General features: G+C 41.5%; 1 protein-coding gene and 1 pseudogene across 13 annotated transcripts in view; one reads left to right on the top strand and one right to left on the bottom strand.

Moving 5' to 3' along the window:
• Positions 1-20,399, bottom strand: part of FAM169A (family with sequence similarity 169 member A) — a 91,110-nt gene that overhangs the window by 7,356 nt on the left and 63,355 nt on the right. For 11 of the 13 annotated variants that reach the window (XM_055367824.2, XM_031003288.3, XM_031003292.3 and 8 more), the window contains 5 exons: positions 20,182-20,310; positions 19,519-19,631; positions 16,612-16,651; positions 15,892-16,042; positions 11,047-11,203 (listed from right to left, as the gene is read on the bottom strand). In XM_055367824.2, coding sequence (XP_055223799.1) covers positions 11,047-11,203; positions 15,892-16,042; positions 16,612-16,651; positions 19,519-19,631; positions 20,182-20,310 — 590 coding nt within the window. The remainder of the gene's footprint in view (positions 1-11,046; positions 11,204-15,891; positions 16,043-16,611; positions 16,652-19,518; positions 19,632-20,181; positions 20,311-20,399) is intronic. The other 2 variants (XM_055367828.2, XM_031003291.3) reach the window with 1 other exon arrangement.
• Positions 13,906-15,128, top strand: LOC109023777 (actin-related protein 2/3 complex subunit 1A-like; annotated as a pseudogene).

The following is a 20,399-nucleotide window of genomic DNA, read 5'->3' as shown; positions in this document are numbered from 1 at the left end:
CAAGACTCCGTCTCAAAAAAAAAAAAAAAGAAAATGATAGTTGTCACTGTCACTGGTATATGTCTTACTGATGAAACAGGTTACATGAAGTATGTACAATATAATCTTAACTTTTTAAAAGTGAAAAAAAGGCCAGGCGCCGTGGCTCACGCCTATAATCCCAGCACTTTGGAAGCCAAGGCAGGTGGATCACAAGGTCAGGAGTTCAAGACCAGCCTGGCCAAGATGGTGAAACCCCATCTCTACTAAAAATACAAAAATTAGCTGGGCGTGGTGGCAGGCGCCTGTAATCCCAGGTACTCGGGAGGCTGAGGCAGAGAATTGCTTGAACCTGGGAGGTGGAGGTTGCAGTTAAGCCTAGATTGCACCACTGCATTCCAGCCTGGGCAACAGAGCGAAACTACGTCTCAAAAGAAAAAAAAGAAAAACCCCACAAATACGTATTTCCATAAACATCTAGATGCATACAAATCCTGTTTTTAAAAAATATGTGCTTTTCTTTAACTTCCTATATGTGCTTTTTTTCATTTTCCCAATTTTCTACAATAAAAGTACCATTTAAAAATACAGTTTCCAGCCAGGCGCAGTGGTTTATGCCTGTAATCCCAGCACATTGGGAGGTGGAGGGGAGAGGATCACTTGAGGTCCAGAGTTCAAGACCGGACTGGCCAACATTGGCAAAAACCCCATCTCTACTGAAAATACAAAAATTAGCCTGGCATGGTGGCACATGCCTAATTCAAGCTACTCGGGAGGCTAAGGCATGAGAATCGCTTAAACTCAGGAGGTGGAGGTTGTAGTGAGCTGAGTTCGTGCCACTGCACTCCAGCCTGCGTGACAGAGAATCTGTCTCAAAACACACACACACGTATGTATATATATAGTTTCCTATCAAATAGTGGGATAAGGACATGAATAGATAATTCTCAAAAGAAGATATACAAATGGCCAACAAACATGGAAAAATGCTCAACATCACTAATTGTGATGGCTAATACTGTCAACTTGATTGGATTGAAGGATGCAAGGTATTGTTCCTGGGTGTGTCTATAAGGAGATAAACATTTGAGTCAGTGGACTGGGAGAGGCAGACCCACCCTCAATCCGGGTGGGCACCATCTAATCAGCTGCCAGCACGGCCAGAATAAAAAGCAGGCAGAAGAACGTGGAGAGATTAGACCAGCTTAGCCTCCCAGCCTACATCTTTCTCCTCCTGTGCTGGATGATTCCTGCCCTCAAACATCAGACTCCAGGTTCTTCAGCTTCAGGACTCAGACTGGCTTCCTTGCTCCTCAGCTTGCAGACAGCCTATTGTGGGACCTTGTGATCGTGCAAGTTAATATTCCTTAATAAACTCCCCTTTATATATACATCTGTCCTATTAGTTCCATTCCTCTAGAGAACCCTAACAGGCTTTGGTACCAGGAGTGGTTCTAGAGGAACAGAATATTAAGGATGGAGTTCTTTCGTAGGTTTTGGGGTTTCTGAAGTTGGCTCCTTAATATGATCAGACACCAAAATGCTAAGGACTCTACTTCTAATAGTATGGAGAACACTGATAGTCTTTGGCATGAACTGTTTAGAGTTATGCAAAATAAATGCATTTGACACTCCTGATACACCGCTCGTGAGAGGGAAGAAGTTTGGTGACTCTAAACATAATACCTTTGACCATATGGAGAACCAAGGAACATAATGAAGTTAGTTGGCTGCTCCTAAGTTCACTGGACAAAGTGATGAAAGACAATGATGAACTCAGGGATTCTAACTCCTGGCTTCAAAAGCAGATACTCGCTTTAAAAGCCCCAAGTGAGAGTCTTATCTCCTGTAGACAAAGAGCTGAAATTGTGGAAAATCAGACACAACCTCTAATCATGTGAGTGGCTGACCTGCAACGAAAGGTGCATGCACAGCCTTGCCAGGTGTCTACTCTTAAAGTGAGGGCCCTGATTGGAAAAGAATGGGACCCTGCAACTTGGAATGGGGACATGTGGGAGGACCCTGATGATGCTGGGGACACAGAGCTTGTAAACTCTGATGAGCCTTTTTGCCGGAAGAAACAGCTTCGCCATCCCCAGTAGTGGTAACATCACCTCAGGAGAGGAGAACCAGCCCTGTTTGCTTCTAGACCTATAACTGGACTAAAGTCCCAGTGGCCTCCTAGAGATGAAGTTCAGAGTGTGACCCACAAGGAGGTGTGCTACACTTGAAAAGAACTGCTTGAGTTTTCTAATTTATATAAGCAGGAATCTGGAGAACAGGTGTGGGAATGGATGTTAAGGGTGTGGGATGATGGTGGAAGGAACATAGAGTTGGATCAGGCTGAATTTATTGATTCAGGCCCACTAAGTAGGGACTCTGCATTTAATGTTGCTGCTCAGGGAGTTTAAAAAGGTTCTAATAGCTTGATTGCTTGGTTAGCTGAAATACGGATTAAAAGATGGCTCACTCTGAGCGAGCTGGAAATGCTGATCTCCCTTGGTTTAATGTAGAGGAAGACATCCAAAGGCTTAGGGAGATTGGGATGGTGGAGTGGATTAGTCACTTTAGACCTACTCATCCCAAGTGGGAGGGTCCAGAAGATATACCCTTGACCGATGCTTTGCGAAAGAGATTTTTGAGGGCAGCACGTTAATCTTCAAAGAGCTCTATGATTCCTCTTCTCTGTATGCCAGATCTAACAGTGGGAACTGCAGTCACTCAACTACAAAATTTAGAACGGGAATAATTGGATCCTGAGGTGGCAGAGGCCAAGTGGGAGCACTCAACCATCAAATGCAAGGTGGGCGAGCTACCATAATGGACCGCAGAGGCAAAGCAGCAATCAGAATAATCTGACTTGTGTACAGCTTTTGCACTGGCTAATTAATCACAGTGTTCCCAGAAGTGGAATTGATAGGAAGCCTACTGAATTCCTACTTAATTCATATAAGTGGAAAACTTCCAGGTCGAGTGGACAAAAGACTCATCTGAATTATAAAAAAAGAGAGAGAATCACAGCCCCTCAATTTCCAGACTTGAGCCACTTTATAGACCCAGAACCCCTTGAATGAAGCCCCTTGAGGAAGGACCCCACTACAGTAGAGACAGTAACTGTGCACTGGGGAAAGGGAAATGATCAGACATTTCAGGGACTACTGGACACTGGCTCTGAGCTGACGTTGATTCCGGGGGACCCAAAACGTCATTGTGGTCCTCCAGTTAAAGTAGGGGCTTATGAAGATCAGGTAATCTAATGAAGTTTTAGCTCAGGTCTGACTTACAGTCGGTCCAGTGGGTCCCCGGACTCATCCTGTGGTCATTTCCCCAGTGCCAGAATGCATTAATTGGCATAGGCATACTTAACAGCTGGCAGAGCCCCCACAATGGCTCCCTGACTGGTGGGGTGAGGGCTATTATGGTGGGACAGGCCAAATGGAAACCATTACAGTTGCCTCTACCTAGAAAAATAGTCAATCAGGCTGAGGGCGGTGGCTCATGCCTGTAATCCCAGCACTTTGGGAGGCCAAGGTGGGCGGATCACCTGAGGTCGGGAGTTCGAGACCAGCCTGACCAACATGGAGAAACCCCGTCTCTACTAAAAATACAAAATTAGCCAGGCATGGTGGCACATGCCTGTAATCCCAGCTACTAAGGAGGCTGAGACAGGAGAATCGCTTGAACCTGCGAGGCAGAGGTTGCGGTGAGCCAAGATCGTGCCATTGCACTCCAGCCTGGGCAACAGGAGCGAAACTCCATCTCAAAAAAAAAAAAAGAAAGAAAAATAGTCCATCAAACACAATATCGCATCCCTGGAGGCACTGCAGAGATTAGTGCCACCATCAAGGACGGTGCAGGGGTGGTGATTCCCATCACATCCCGGTTCAACTCTCTCATTTGGTCTGTGCAGAAGACGGATCTTGGAGAATTACAGTGGATTATCATAAACTTAACCAAGCGGTGACTCCAATTGCAGCTGCTGCACCAGATGTGGTTTCACTGCTTGAGGAAATTAACATATCTCCTGGTATCTGGTATGTAGCCAATGATTTGCCAAATGCCTTTTTCTCCATTCCTGTCCATAAGGCCCACCAGAAGCAATTTGCGTTCGGCTGGCAAGGCCAGCAATACACCTTTACTGTCCTACCTCAGGGGTATATCAACTCTCCAGATTTGTGTCATAACCTTGTTCAAAGAGACCTTGATCGCTTTTCACTTCCACAAGTTATCACACTGGCCCATAACATTGATGACATTATGCTGATTGGATCCAGTGAGCAAGAAGTAGCAATCACACTGGACTTATTGATGAGACATTTGCATGCCAGAGGATGGGAAATAAATCCGACTACAATTCAGGGACCTTCTACCTCAGTAAAGTTTCTAGGGGTCCAGTGGTGTGGGGCCTGCTGAGATATTCCTTCTAAGGTAAAGGATAGGATGCTGCATTTGGCCCCTACTACAACCAAGAAAGAGGCACAGCACAAGTTGGCCTATTTGGATTTTGGAGGCAACAAATTCCTCATTTGGTTGTGTTACTCCAGCCCATTTATCGAGTGACCCAAAAGGCTGCCAGTTTTGAGTGGGTTCCAGAACAGGAGAAGGCTCTGTGACAGATCCAGGCTGCTGTGGAAGCTGCTCTGCCACTTGGGCCATATGATCCAGCAGATCTAATGGTGCTTGAGGTGTCAGTGGCAGGCAGGGATGCTGTGAGAAGCCTTTGGCAGGCCCCCCATAGGTGAATCACAGCGGAGGCCTCTAGGATTTTGGAGCAAGGCCCTGCCATCTTCTTCAGATAACTACTCTCCTTTAGAGAGACAAGTGCTGTTTGGAGCCTTTGGCAGGCCCCCATAGGTGAATCGCAGTGGAGGCCTCTAAGATTTTGGAGCAAGGCCCTGCCATCTTCTGCAGATAACTGCTCTCCTTTTGAGAAACGGTTCTTGGCCTGTTACTGGGCTTTGGTAGAAACTGAATGCTTGATTATGGGTCATCAAGTCACCATGTGACCTGAACTGCCTATCATGAACTGGGTGCTTTCTGACCCATCTAGTCATAAAGTGGGTCATGCACTGCAGCATTCCATCATCAAATTGAAGTGGTATATATGTGATTGGGCTTGAGCAGGTCTTGAAGACACAAGTAAGTTACGTGAGGAAGTGGCTCAAACGACCATGGTCTCCACTGCTGCCACCCTGGCCTTCTTTTCCCTAGCCTGCACCGATGGCCTTATGGGGAGTTCCCTATAATCAGCTGACAGAGGAAGAGAAGACTAGGGACTGGTTCAAAGATGGTTCTGCATGATATGCAGGCACCACCCAAAAGTGGACAGCTACAGCCCTATAGCCCCTTTCCTGAAGGACACTGGTGAAGGAAAACCTTCCCAGTGGGCAGAACTTCGAGCAGTGCACCTGGTTGTGCACTTTCCAAGGAAGTAGTAATAGACAGATGTGTGATAATACTGATTCATGGACTGTAGCCAATGGTTTGGATGACAGTCAGGGACTTGAAAGAAGCATGATTGGAAAATTGGTGACAAATTTGGGGAAGAGGTATGTGGACGGACCTCTCTGAGTGGTGAAAAACTGAAGATATTTGTATCCCATGTGAGTACTCACCAAAGGGTGACCTCAGCAGAGGAGGATTTTAATAATCAAGTGGATAGGATGACTTGTTCTGTGGACACCACACAGCCTCCTTACCCAGCTGCCCCTGTCACCACCCAATGGGTCCATGAACAAAGTGGCCATGGTGACAGGGATGGAGGTTACGCATGGGCTTAGCAACATGGACTTCCACTCACCAAGGCTGACCTGGCTAAGGCCACTGCTGAGTGCCCAACTTGCCAGCAGCACAGACAAACACTAAGCCCTTAATATGACACCAGTCCTTGGGGTGATCAGACAGCTAATTGGTGGCAGGTTGATTACACTGGACCTCTTCTATCATGGAAAGAGCAGAGGTTTGTCCTCACTGGAATAGACACCTACTCTGAATATGAGTTTGCCTCTCCTGCACGCAATGCTTCTGCCAAGACTACCACCCGTGGACTCGCGGAAGGCCTTATCCATCATCATGCTACTCCACACAGCATTGCCTCTGAACAAGGCACTCACTTCACGGCTAAAGCAGTGTGGCAGTGGGCTCATGCTCATGGAATTCACTATTCTTACCATGTTCCCCATCATCTTGAAGCAGCTGGATTGACAGAATGGTGGAATGTCCTTTTGAAGTCACAATTACAACGCCAACTAGGTGACAATACTTAGCAGGGCTGCGGCAAAGGTCTCCAGCAGGCTGTGTAGGCTCTGATAAGCATCCAGTATATGGTACTGTTTCTCCCATAGCCAGGATTCACAGGTCCAGGAATCCAAGGGTAAAAGTGGAAATGGCATCACTCACCATCACCCCTAGTGATCCACTAGAAAAATTTTTGCTTCCTGTCCCCATGTCATTACATTCTGCTGGCCTAGTGGTATTAGTTCCAGAGAGACGAACGCTGCCACCAGGAGACACAACAATGATTCCATTAAACTGGAAGTTAAGATTGCCACTTGGACACTTTGGGCTCCTCCTACCTTTAAGTCAACAGGCTAAGGAGGGAGTTACAGTGTTGGCTGGGGTGACTGACCCAGATTATCAAGATGAAATCAGTCTACTACTCCACAATGGAGGTAAGGAAGAGTATGCATGGAATATAGGAGATCCCTTGGGGTGTCTCTTAGTAGTACAATGCCCTGTGATTAAGGTCAATGGGAAACTACAACAGCCCAATCCAGGCAAGACTACAAATGGCCCAGACCCTTCAGGAATGAAGGTTTGGGTTACTCCACTAGGAAAAAAAAACATGACCCACTAAGGTGCCTGCTGAAGGCAAAGGGAATACAGAATGAGTAGCAGAAGAAGGTAGTCATCAACACCAGCTTCGACCATGTGACCAGCTGCAGAAACGAGGACTGTAATTATCATGAGTATTTCTTATTTTGTTAAGAACATGTTTGTGCATGTATACATTTGTACTAAGAAAATATCTTCATTTTATTTCCCTTTTCCTTTATCATGTGACATAAGATTTATTGACATCATATCAGCAAATAAGTGTTTATGTAATATTATTTGGGTTGGGGGTTTCCACTTGTACGAATGACAGTTGTATTATGTTAGGCATAATTATTACCTTACTATTGTCTTTATTTGAAGATTATGTATGATCTCAGGAAGTGTGTATGGGTTCAGGCTGACAAGGGGTAGACTTGTAATGGTTAATACTGAGTGTCAACTTGATTGGATTGAAGGATGCAAAGTATTGATCCTGGGTGTGGCTGTAAGGGTGGTGTTATCAAAAGAAATTAACATTTGAGTCAGTGGAATGGAAGAGGCAAACCCACCCTCAATCCAGGTGGGCACCATCTAATCAGCTGCCAGCATGGCCAGAATAAAAAGCAGGCAGAAGAACATGCAGAGATTAGACTGGCTTAGCCTCCCAGCCTACATCTTTCTCCTGTGCTGGATGCTTCCTGCCCTCAAACATCAGACTCCAGGCTCTTTAGCTTTGGGACTCGGACTGGCTTCCTTGCTTCCTTGCTCCCTTGCTCCCCACCTTGCAGATGGCCTACTGTGGGACTCTGATCATGTGAGTTAAAACCCCTTAATAAACTCCCCTTTATATACATCTATCCTATTAGTTCTGTCCCTCTAGAGAACCCTAATACACTAATTATCAAGGAAATGCAAATAAAAACCACAATTTGATACCATCTTACCCCTGTAAGTATGGCCACAATAAAAAATAGATGCTGGAGTGGATATGGTGAAAAGGGAACACTTTTACACTACTGGTAGGAACACAAACTAGTACAACCACTATGGAAAACAGTGTGGAGATTCCTTAAAGTACTAAAAGTAGAACTACCATTTGATCGAGCAATCCCACTACTGGCTATCTACCCAGAAAAAAAGAAGTCATATGAAAAAGACACTTGCACATGCATGTTTATAGCAGCACAATTTGCAACTGCAAAAAACATGGAACCAAGCTAAATGCCCATCAACCAGTGAGTAGATAAAGAAAATGTGGTATATATAGGCCAGGCACAGTGGCTCACCCCTGTAATCCCAGCACTTTCGGAGGCTGAGGTGGGTGGATCATGAAGTCAAGAGATCGAGACCATCCTGGCCAACATGGTGAAACCCCGTCTCTACTACAAATACAAAAATTAACTGGGTGTGGTGGCGTGTGCCTGTAATCCCAGCTACTCGGGAGGCTGAGGCAGGAGAATCACTTGAACCAGGGAGTTGGAGGTTGCAGTGAGCAGAGATCGTGCCACTGCACTCCAGCCTGGCGACAGATCAAGAGTCCATCTCAAAAAAAAAAAAAAGTGGTATATATAGACCATGGAATACTACTCAGCCACAAAAATGAATGAAATAATGGCATTCACAGCAACCTGCATGGAGTTGGAGACCATTATTCTAAGTAGAGTAACTCAAGAATGGAAAAGCAAACATCGTTATGTTCTCACTCATAAGTGGGAGCTAAGCTATGAGGATGCAAAGGCATAAGAGTGTTATCATGGACTCTGGGGATTTGGGGGAAAGGGTAGGAGGCGGGTGAGGGATAAAAAACTACACATTGGATACAGTATACACTGCTTGGGTGATGGGTGCACCAAAATCTCAGAAATCACCACTAATGAATTTATCCATGTAACCAAACACCCATCTGCTCCCCAAAAACTACTGAAATATTACAAAAATAGGCTGGGCACGGTGGCTCAAGCCTATAATCCCAGCACTTTGGAAGGCCAAGGCGGGCGGATCACAGGGTCAGGAGATCAAGACAATACTGGCTAACACGGTGAAACCCCGTCTCTACTAAAAATAGAAAAAAATAGCGGGGCGTGGTGGCAGGCGCCTGTAGTCCCAGCTACTCAGGAGGCTGAGGCAGGAGAATGGCGTGAACCCAGGAGGCAGAGCTTGCAGTGAGCCGAGATTGTGCCACTGCACTCCAGGCTGGGTGACAGAGCGAGACTCCATCTCAAAAAAAAAAAAAAAAAAGAAATATTACAAGAATAAACATAAAAATATCATTTCATGAGGCCGGGTATGGTGGGTCATGCCTGTAATCCCAGCACGTTGGGAGGCCGAGAGGAGCGGATCAGGAGTTCAAGACCAGCCTGGCAAACATGATGAAACCCTGTCTCGGCGGATCATGAAGTCAGGAGATCAAGACCAACCTGGCTAACACGGTGAAACCCCGTCTCTGCTAAAAATACAAAAAATTAGCGGGGCGTGGTGGCGGGCACCTGTACTCCCAGCTACTCAGGAGGCTGAGGCAGGAGAATGGCGTGAACCCAGGAGGCGGAGCTTGCAGTGAGCCGAGATTGTGCCACTGCACTCCAGGCTGGGCAACAGAGTGAGACTCCGTCTCAAAAAAAAAAAAAAGAAATATTACGAAAATAAACATAAAAATATCATTTCATGAGGCCGGGTATGGTGGGTCATGCCTGTAATCCCAGCACTTTGGGAGGCCGAGAGGAGCGGATCAGGAGTTCAAGACCAGCCTGGCAAACATGGTGAAACCCCGTCTTGGCGGATCACGAGGTCAGGAGATCAACACCATCCTGGCTAAAACGGTAAAACCCCGTCTCTACAAAAAATACAAAAAAATTAGCCGGGCGTTGTGGCATGCGCCTGTAGTCCCAGCTACTCAGGAGGCTGAGGAAGGAGAATGGCCTGAACCCGGGAGGCAGAGCTTGCAGTGAGCCGAGATCGCGCCACTGCACTCCAGCCTGGGCGACAGAGCAAGACTCCGTCTCAAAAAAAAAAAAAAAAAAACACACAAAAATTAGCCGGGTGTGTTGGTGTACCTGTAATCCTAGCTACTCGGGAGGCAGAGGCAGGAGAATTGCTTAAACCCAGGAGATGGAGGCTGCAGTGAGCTGACATAACATGTGTCATTTCATGAAATAGAGGAAGCAGAAGCTAAATCAGAGTAACTTAAGAAAACAAAATTAGCTGGGCACGGTGGCTCACGCCTGTAATCCCAGCACTTTGGGAAGCTGAGGCGGGCAGATCACCTGAGGTAAGGAGTTTGAGACCAGCCTGGCCAAAGTGGTGAAACCCCGTCTCTACTAAAAATACAAAAATTAGCTGGGCATGGTGGGGGGAACCTGTAATCCCAACCACTTGGAAGACTGAGGCAGAAGAATCACTTGAACCCAGGAAGCAGAGGTTGCAGTGAGCCAAGATCACGCCACTGCACTCTAGCCTGGGTGCAAAGAGCAAAACTCCGTCTCAAAAAGAAAAAGAAAACAAAATTGGTAATATAATTTCACTTATTCACCTGCCTGCTAGACTTGGCAAACAGCTGAAAGATTTTTTCAAGAAACTTATGAACATATGAAAGAAGAAATAGAGAATCTGTGGAAAGGAAAAGATTGAAGATACTAAAGAGAAAAATGGAAATGGATAGAGGAAAGAAAAAAGAAGCTGGGGATAAATACTTTAAAGCTGCAGAAATCAACCCAGATGAAGAGTTTACTTAGTTACCAAGGGTTTATATATTTTTTTCTAGTGTTTAAAAAACATGAATTTAGTTATTTTTCCAGAACTTTGTGAGATCAATAGTCATCAAATTTTTTTTTCTGGATTAGTAATTCCTATCCCTCTAACTAAAATGGGGGTGCCACTGAAGGTTTATTGCACCTGAAAGCATTTTAACTGGTTCTATAAGGTAGATCTTATATCATTTGTGTATGTAAGTGTGTTTAATTCCACAAATTAACTTATATTTTAAATGCACCGAAAGATCTTACTAAACATCCCTATTTTATCTTCGATATAATTCAAACTTTTATAAGCTCAAACTTTTATAAACACAATCATATTTGTAATTTTATCCTCTCCCCAACTCTAGTACCTGACCTTGCTTAATATATATGATTTTTAACACTAAACGCAATTTCTAACACTCTAAAATATATCACTATACTTTTCTAACAATATGTGATTAAGAAAGGTAAAATTTAGTTTACTTTTTTTCATTTTGCTGAATAAGTGATCTCATACCTTTTCACCATCTTGCTTCTCTTGCTGTGGCTGGGTTTCCAGTGCTGGCCGTGCATCTCTATCACTGCTTTCATCCTCAAATTCAATCCCTCTCTGTTCAGGTTCTTCTTCCAGGAATTCTTCTGAGCTCTCTGATGGGCGTGCAGTAGACTCCAATCTAAAAAACAAAAGAAAACCATTCTGACTTGTTTTATTAAGGATAAATATAAAATCTCAGAAGTCCTTTCTTAAAGTAACATTTTAGAGAATCAACTATGTTGTCAACAACTTCAGATTTTACAAGTCTAAAACCAATCTCTTCATCCTCTTATAATATTACCATCTTCTCAATTATGTAAACTAGACCCTTCTTCTTTTATTCTATCCATATCTCAATGGATCTTTTTTTTTTTTCGAGGTAAAGTCTCGCTCTGTTGCCCAGGCTGGAGTGCAATGGCGCGATCTCGGCTCACTGCAACCTCTACCTCCCAGGTTCAAGCAATTCTCCTGCCTCAGCCCCCGAGCAGCTGAGACTACAGGCACCTGCTATCACGCTCAGCTAATTTTTTGTATTTTTAGTAAAGACAGGGTTTCACCATGTTAGCCAGGATGGTCTCCACCTCGTGACCTCGTGATCTGCCCGCCTCGGCCTCCCAAAGTGCTGGGATTACAGGTGTGAGCCACAGCGCCCAGCCTGAATCTTTTTTTTTTTTTTAAACCTCATTTATACTGAAGGACCATGGATCTTATTCTATTAGAATGAGCATATATCCCAGTTTACCTGGAGCAGTCCCAGTTTACAGACTTTTGTTCGTAATTATGGATACTGGCATAATTATTAATAATGCTCCTTTCATTCTCAAAAATGTCACCTTGGACAACACACTATATGGTTTAGTTCTAACTCCAAAACTGCCTTTCAAATGTATTCCTGACTTTCTATGCCCATTTTCACAGCTCTGCTTCAGGCCCCAGTTCTCTCTGGACCACTGTACTTCTTCCCAATTCAGCTTCAGACTTGTAGTACATCTTCATCAAGGCTTTCAAAGAGCTGGCTTTCTAATGCACATTATCTACACCTGTATTAGCCCAGCTCAGAAACATCTGGTGGTTCTCTATAAGCTCGGTGAATAAAGTGTACCTTCTTTGAAAGCCTAACATATTTGTTTGTTTTTGTTTTTGAGACAGGGTCTCCCTCTGTCACCTACGCTGGAGTGCAGTGGTGTAATCTTGGCTCACTGCAACCTCCGCCTCCTGGGTTCAAATGTTTCTCTTGCCTCAGCCTCCTAAGTAGCTGGGATTACAGAAGTGTACTACCACGCCCGGCTAATTTTTGTATTTTTAGTAGTGACAGGGTTTTGCCATGTTGTCCAGGCTGGTTTCGAACTCCTGACCTCAGGTGATCCACCTGCCTCGGCCTCCCAAAGTGCTGGGATTACAGGCATGAGCCACCGTGCCCAGCCTAGACCCTTATAATTTTATTTACCTTATTCATCAGTTATCCTTAGTAACATTCCTCCTAGCTTTGTGCCTTTGCTCGTGTTAGTGCTTTAGTCGAAATCTGTAGATACAATAGCCACGAGACACACTTGACTATTTTACATTTAAATTAAAATTAAATGAAACAATTGAGTTCTTTAGTTGCACTAGCCATACTTCAAGTGTCCAATGGGCACACTGGCTAATGGCTATCATACTGGGCAGTGTAAATACAAAATATTTCCATCACTGCAGAAAGTTCTATTTCTCAGCCTTGGTGTAGATAAGGGGTCAGCAAACCTTTCCTTTAGGCATCGTGGGCTATATGGTCTCTGTTCCAACCACTCAACTCTGCCGTTCCAATGCAAACATAACTAAAAATATATAAGCTTAATAATATATAAAAATATATATGCTTAATAAACAATAAAAATATATAAGCTTAATGAGCATGGGTGTCTTACAATAAAATTTTATTCACAAAACCAGGTGGCAGGCCAGATTTGGCCTACAGGCCATAGTCAGTGGACCTTTACACTAGAAAGTCTTCTCTCCCAGCTCTGCTTGTTGAGTTTCTACTTATCTTTGAAGCCCAGGCCCAAATGCCAAATCTCTCCGTTCCCTCAATTAGAATCCAACACTCTTTCCTCTGTATCCACAGCATTCTGCACTTTCCATTACTGTTCTATCACAATCCGCCTTACGGTGCGCTCTTAACTGTGTACATATCTCTCTTTACCCCTAGGCAGTCAATCCTTTGAGGGCAAAGATGATGTTTTGTTCTTCGTATGTTTCAGCAGTCAAGCGTAAACTCCTACTGTTCTGTTTATGAAAAGCAAACAAAATTCCACAACAATTCTGGGAGGTTCAATTTAAAATATATTGTTACCCTTCTAAAAAGGGTACTATATCAAAATATTGCTCAGTGAGAAAACCAGTTTTCTAAACTCATATTTTAATTACTAGATTTAAATATTTCCTTATATCTATCTTTAACATTACAAATTTTCACCAAAACAAAACATTTACATACTTTATTACCCAAATTTAAAATTATTTGTATAACGATTAGCACAGCTACAGAATTCTCTACTTGACTAAAATAATTTGACAGTTAAAATGGCAAAGTTATGAATTAACTAAATGGTTGACTCAGGAACAGTTGGCAGAACTGTTAGGGCAGAAATCTTATTTTATTATAAAAGTTAGAGTCTTGTTTTAAGATTCAAAGAAAGAGGATAAAGCTGAGACTCAAGTGTTCTGTTGATTCAGTTGGCAACTAAATTCCTGAAGGAATTCACTGTACTATTTATGGTTATCACTAATTTATATCCAATAGCCCAGTAAAATGAATCAATAAAGTAAAATTGAGGGTATTTTAAAACTGACTAGAGCCCTGTTCACGTCGACTGCCCAGAGTCCGCGAATCCTCTGCTCCAAGACCGTCCGGACTGCCCCGACCCCAGCTTTCTCTCCTTTGAAAACACTAAGAATAATGTCACTGCATCAGTTTTTACTAGAGCCAATCAACTGTCGTGCCTGAAACAGGGATCGTACCCAGATTGCCCTCAGTGTCAATAATCACGAAGTGCACATCTATAAGAAGAATGGGCGCCAGTGTGTGAAAGCTCACGAACTCAAGGAGCACAATGGACACATCACAGATATTGACTGGGCTCCCAAGAGTGACCACATCGTCATTTGTGGGGCAGACCACAATGCCTATGCCTGCAGTCAGAAAGATGGTGTCTGGAAGCCAACGCTGATGATCCTGAGAATTAATCGCACAGCTACTTTTGTGAAGTGGTCCGCCCTAGAGAACAAATTTGCTGTGGGAAGTGAAGCACGACTCATTTCAGTTTGTTACTTTGAGTCTGAAAATGACTGGTGGGTGAGCAAGCACATTAAAAAGCTGATTCGCTCCACAGTCCTCAGCTTGGATTGGCATCCCAACAATGTTTTGCTGGCAGCAGGATCATGTGACTTCAAACACAGAGTGTTTTCTTCCTACATTAAAGAAGTGGATGAAAAGCTGGCCAGCATGCCCTGGGACAGCAAGATGCTTTTTGGGCAGCTGATGTCAGAGTTTGGTGGCAGTGGCACTGGTGGCTGGGTCCACGGGGTCAGCTTCTCCGCCAGTGGGAGCCACCTGGCCTGGGCCAGCCACGACAGCACCATGTCTGCTGCTGATGCCTCAAAAAGTGTGCATGTCTCAATCTGAAGACGGAGTTCCAGCTGCTCCTGAGTGTGTCATCTGTCTCAGACAACAGCGCCGTGGCTGCTGGCCATGACTGCTGACCAATGCTCTTGAACTACGATGACCGTGGCTGCCTGACCTTTGTCTCCAAGTTAGACATTCCAAAACAGAGCATCCAACGCAACATGTCTGCCATGGAATGCTTCTGCAACATGGACAAGAGGGCCATGACTGAGGGCTGCAACATGGCTTTGAAGATGCTGCACCAGAATAGCATCACTCAAGTCTCTATTTATGAGGTGGACGAGAAAGATTGTCGCAAATATTGCACTACTGGCATCAATGGAGAGCCATGACAATTTGGGATTTCAAGGATAATTTGAAGCTGAGTGAGCCTCCGCCATCCAGCATGACAAACTATGGCTGACTGCAGCTGTGCCGTGGCACGATGGCTAGGAAGCCAGCCCCAAGGAAACACTGAAAACACGTATCACGCCAATATCATGTGGTTTTGTTTGAATATAAAATTGGTGAAAGTGTTGGTTTTTTAAAAGCAATGTTTTTGTTTTTGTTTGGTTTTTTTTGCAATTTTATTCCATTCTTGACCAAAGCTTCTCTTTTAAGTAGTTTATTATGGAAAATTGTCACAGTAACTTAAAAGACAGGGAGATATGTAAACTGTCCACTAGAAAATTAAATAAAAGAGTTGAATGTGGGGGGGGAAAAAACTGACTAAATCTCAGCATTACTTAAAACCATACCATCAAATTCAGCATGGTGATAATGACTAATTTGGGATAATATAATCACTAGCATAGTCTCCTGGATTTTCACACATGAAGTGAGTTTATGCCAGTCTCTTATTAGCAGCTTCTCCCCATAGCATTGTCAAGGTAACACTTAGCACTGATAAACAACTAATAATCTTGTACAATAATTCAAATATAAATAATTCAAATACAAACTCCTACACCAAAGTCATCTGCTACACAAACAATGTAATCGCCTCTACCTTAAATGCTAAATACCAAAAAGTATATTAAAAGTATATTAAAAGTATACCAAAAGTATAATAAACAATATAAAATAGTATATATTATATATAAAATATTAAATATTGATAATATAAAAGTATAAACAAAAAATAAAAGTACAAATAAAAAATGAGAGTAAAATCAACAATTATTTACTTGTTTATTGAAGCTGTAAGTGAAGTCTGGGAGGTCTTTTCATCTTCACCTTGAGAACTGCTAAATTCAGAATCCTGAAACCGCTTTCCAATCTTTGGCCGCTTTAGATTACCACTTCGAGTATGAGTGGAAACAGATGTTTTATCATGACCTGAGGAGAAAAACAGCAAAACTGCACTTAATTGATTATATATTAAAAGGACTACCTATTAAAATACACAGAAATGCAAGAACTACACTAGTTTACACATATCCTCCACATTACACAGGTTCACCCTCCCCTCACTTATGTCAGGCTAAGAAAATTATTTTATAATTTACATCTTTTTCTAAATTATGTAACTTTGTCAAGTTATATGAACTGTGTAAGTCATTCCTCACGTTCCATGTTACCTTGGGCTTTGCAAAGTGTTTTTGTATTTCACTTGCATTCCCTCCCAATAATCTTGGAAAATAAACAACGTAGACATTACCATCCCTATTTTATAGCTAAGGAAACAAGGAAGAGAGAGGTACAATAGCTTACTCAGTGTTCACATAGCAAAATCAGTGGCAGTGGTGGCATGAGAACCCAGATCTAGATTTTAGAGCTGGTTAAGTCTTCACTTTCTCAGGGTGACACACCACACACACATGCATGCGCGCACACACACACACACACACACAGCCCTAATTTGAAGTGTCTCAAATACTTACTGATATATCAGTTGAATTTCTTACCTTCAGAAGTGCTTGCAAAGGCATCTTTTAGAGAATCAATCTAAAAAAGAGAGAGATTCAAACCCAAAGTTTTAGACTATTTTTTCTCCCTATGGATCTATTTCACTTATAGTTTCAAAGAAAAACTTGTAAAATGTTTTCCAAATAGCACTTTTTGTTAACAACATTTACTTTAAAAATAAAAAGGTTATAGTTCAGCTTCAGTTTAAAAGACTGAGAACATATGCAAGTCATCTAATATGTCATAGTGTGTCCACTAGTGTCTCCTAGTTCTGTCCTCAGCCACCTTCTCTGCTCAGTCCACATGCTCTCCCTTCACTATGCTCACTTCAGTATCTGCTTATTGATGAATTCAAATATGAGACTTAAGCCTCCAAACTTTCTTCCTGATTTCCAAAGCTTTATTTCCAATGAAATATCTCCCAGTGGATGTCCCATCCAATTTCACACTCAATCATTCCCAAAATGAACTTTATCTTTCCCCAATATTATTCCCTATCTTGCTTAATGACAGTTCAGTCAGTCATTCTAGCCAGAAAACAGTGAGTCAGTAATGACTTCTTCCTAACTCACATTTCAATCAATCACAAAGCCTTTCAATTTTAACTGAAGAATCTCTCAAAACTGTCCTGTCCTTTGTACTACCATTGCTTTAGTTTATGTCTTTAGTCTCTTGAACCAACTATTCCAACAGCCTCCTCACTCATATCCCTCATTCTAATCACATCCCATCTACACCCCTCCACCCTGATGACAAAGTGATACTTTCGAATCACAAATTGTACCATTTTTTTGATTAAAAAAAAGAGGAAAAAACTTTTAATGGCCAACCACTGCTTAGAATACAAATTCTCAACCTATTCAATACCAAATACCTCTTTCATATCAAACATGCCATTTCCTTTACACCTCTGTAACTTTTTTACATGCTATCCTCTGGAATGCCCTAAGAAAATTCCCACCCACCCTTTAAAAGTCATCATCTCCTATGTACCTCCAATTACTTGCTATAGTAAAGCAATTATTATGCTATAGTATATTATATATTTCCAACAATGGACCATCTAGTTCTCCCATGTCTAAGAACCATATCTTTATATGTCCAATGCTTGCCATAGTAACTACTTTATTCATCCATTACATGCTTACTAAAACTCCACAATATAGTGGGCACACAGCCTTCAATTTATAGAACAAAAGCAAGGGAGCAATTGTGATAAATCATATGACAAAAATCTTGCTTCAACCAACTTGTAGTCCAACAAGAAAAGGTTAAAATGTAGATAAAGATGAATAAATAAAAGGTGCAAAAAGTGTAAGATAAATAATAGGAAAAAGCAGGTAACAACACCATCATCACCTAAAGAATAAATCATGTAGCTGAAATAAACTAAACTATTTGTGGCTACTAACAAAAAGAGATATAAATAGTTTAATATGATAAACATTTCCTTCAACTATTTAAAACATTAAAGTAATATGAAGAATATGAATTTCTAAAATCTTAAATAGGTTAGATTCTAAAATCTAATTTATGCTGTCAACTGTATGATACAGTACCACTGTCATATATTCTCACTCAAATGACACATTTAAAATTATTTGGCTTAGTATTAAAGTAAATCATTGCTCTCGTTACATTTATAGGAAGAGTAGATTTTCTACTTTCCTTGATTTTATAACTGGCCAATACTAAATGAATCTGTGTATCTCTCAGGAATTTGGACTGCAGTAGAATAGGAGCTTATTCTCAAGTCTCAATTTCCAAAAGTAGGAAAAAAAATCCCAAGAATCTAACTCCTTACATATAGTGTTATTCTTAAAAATGTTTACAAATTTTCCACTCAAATAGTCAACTCTCATGCTAATTAAGACAGAAAATAAGCACAAATAATTCCCTAAAGCAGTTGTTTCTAACACTCACCAAAAATAAACTTAGATACACACGTACAACGTACGTAGTGTTTCTAACACTCACCAAAAATAAACTTAGATACACACATACAAAAATGACTGTAATAAATGCCATCCCCCAAAACCCCAGACTTCTAGAGTCCCATCAATGGGCCATATTTTAAGCAATATCAAGTACCACAAAACATCAGTTCTAGAAAAGGACCTGGTAAGTCCTGTGGAGTTTGGTAATGGGACCTGTCCTTCTACTTTCAGGATACCTAATATTTGCAAAGTGCATTACATTCTACAAAGACCTAGCATATACAGCCTCAAACTTTACAACATAACAACTTCATAGTCTTTCACCTACTAATTCCACTTCTGGAAATTTGTATGTTAAGATAAGTAATTACATATACACAAGGATTCATATATAAATGTGTTTGCTCCTGGGTCATTTAAAAATGTTAAAAATTTAAGGATCCTATGTTAAGGAAACAAATAATGATAGTTACATAAAATAGATAATAGAATAGTGTGCTGCTATTTAACAATCACATTTTAATGATTTAATGCCATAGAAAATGCTTCCAATATTACATTAATGGAGAACAGCAGTTAGAAGCAATCCAAGAGAACAAAAATAAAAATACAATATATACAGATACATGCTTTATAATACGCGATATTAAATATATATGCAAAAATTTTAACAGTGGCTATATCTGAATAGTGGGATTATAGATTTTTATTTTCTTCTATATTATTTTATGTTCATTCTAAATTACCTTTAATTAGCTCATACTTTTAACATCATTAAAATTATTTTTCAAAGAAAATTAAAGTCCTTAGTAATATTAACAGAAGATGCCAGGAAAACTAACACAGTAGAAATTACATAGCTTTGTTGAATGAACTATGACATTTAAAACTCAAATATAACCTGTATCTATTTTTTAAAAACACAAAAATTATTATTTACAACAATAAACATATAGACAGTGTACCTACAGTTAGCTGCATCTCACTAGACTGATTGTCTTCAGTTCTTGCTTCGTATTCTGGAACAGATGCAGGACCATATTCTCCAGACATAGGTCTTTTAGGTTCATTTTGAGAAACTGCTGCGTATAGAAGAATTTTAAAAACTGTAACCGAATCAGTATTTGGTTTTAACTCTAACATTGTACTGATTTTCCTAAAAGCTCTGAAGAGCAGCCTGGACAGAAAGGTCACGAAAATCTAGGTTTGAGATGTTCTCTTCACCAATATCCTATAATGCAACATTGCCATTATATACAATGTTAAATAGTTATTTTAAGTATTTAGTAGCTTTGGGGAGAAGTGCATGAGATTAAGGGGTACTTTGGACCCCCTGGTGCCTATTCTATGCCGTTTGAGTAATCTACGTTTATTTCTTACCCACCAATTCCTACTGGGCTGTTCTAGGTCTCCTTGTTACTAAGGACTCAAAAGTTAATACATTACCAAAATTCAAACCTTAGACAAGAGAGTCTGTTACTAGAACAATCACATTATAATACACCACCACTCTGGACTCTAAGACACAACCATTATTAGCCTCTGCTTTTTAAACTGGACTTATGGGCCAGCAAGGACAGGCTACCAAAAATAAATAAACTGAACTTATGTTCAAACTGAAAACACTCTTACCTGGAATTTGAAGTGCTTCTCTTTGTAATGCTCTGGTGACTGGTATTCGCTGGTACCAGTGTCCAACACCTTCAACTTCCCAAAGGAGTTCATGGTCTCCTGGATACTTCTCAAAGTATTGCTTGCAAGCTGAAAAACACATTTAGAATTTTCTAGAAATCCCAAATATCCACTGTTTTGAAAAACAGGAGTTGAAAAGTAAGCTTCCCAACTCACTT

Source organism: Gorilla gorilla, chromosome 19 (genome assembly GCF_029281585.2).
Source record: "Gorilla gorilla gorilla isolate KB3781 chromosome 19, NHGRI_mGorGor1-v2.1_pri, whole genome shotgun sequence".
NCBI classification, from domain to species: Eukaryota; Metazoa; Chordata; class Mammalia; order Primates; family Hominidae; genus Gorilla; species Gorilla gorilla.
This window is presented reverse-complemented; position numbering and strand designations above follow the sequence as displayed.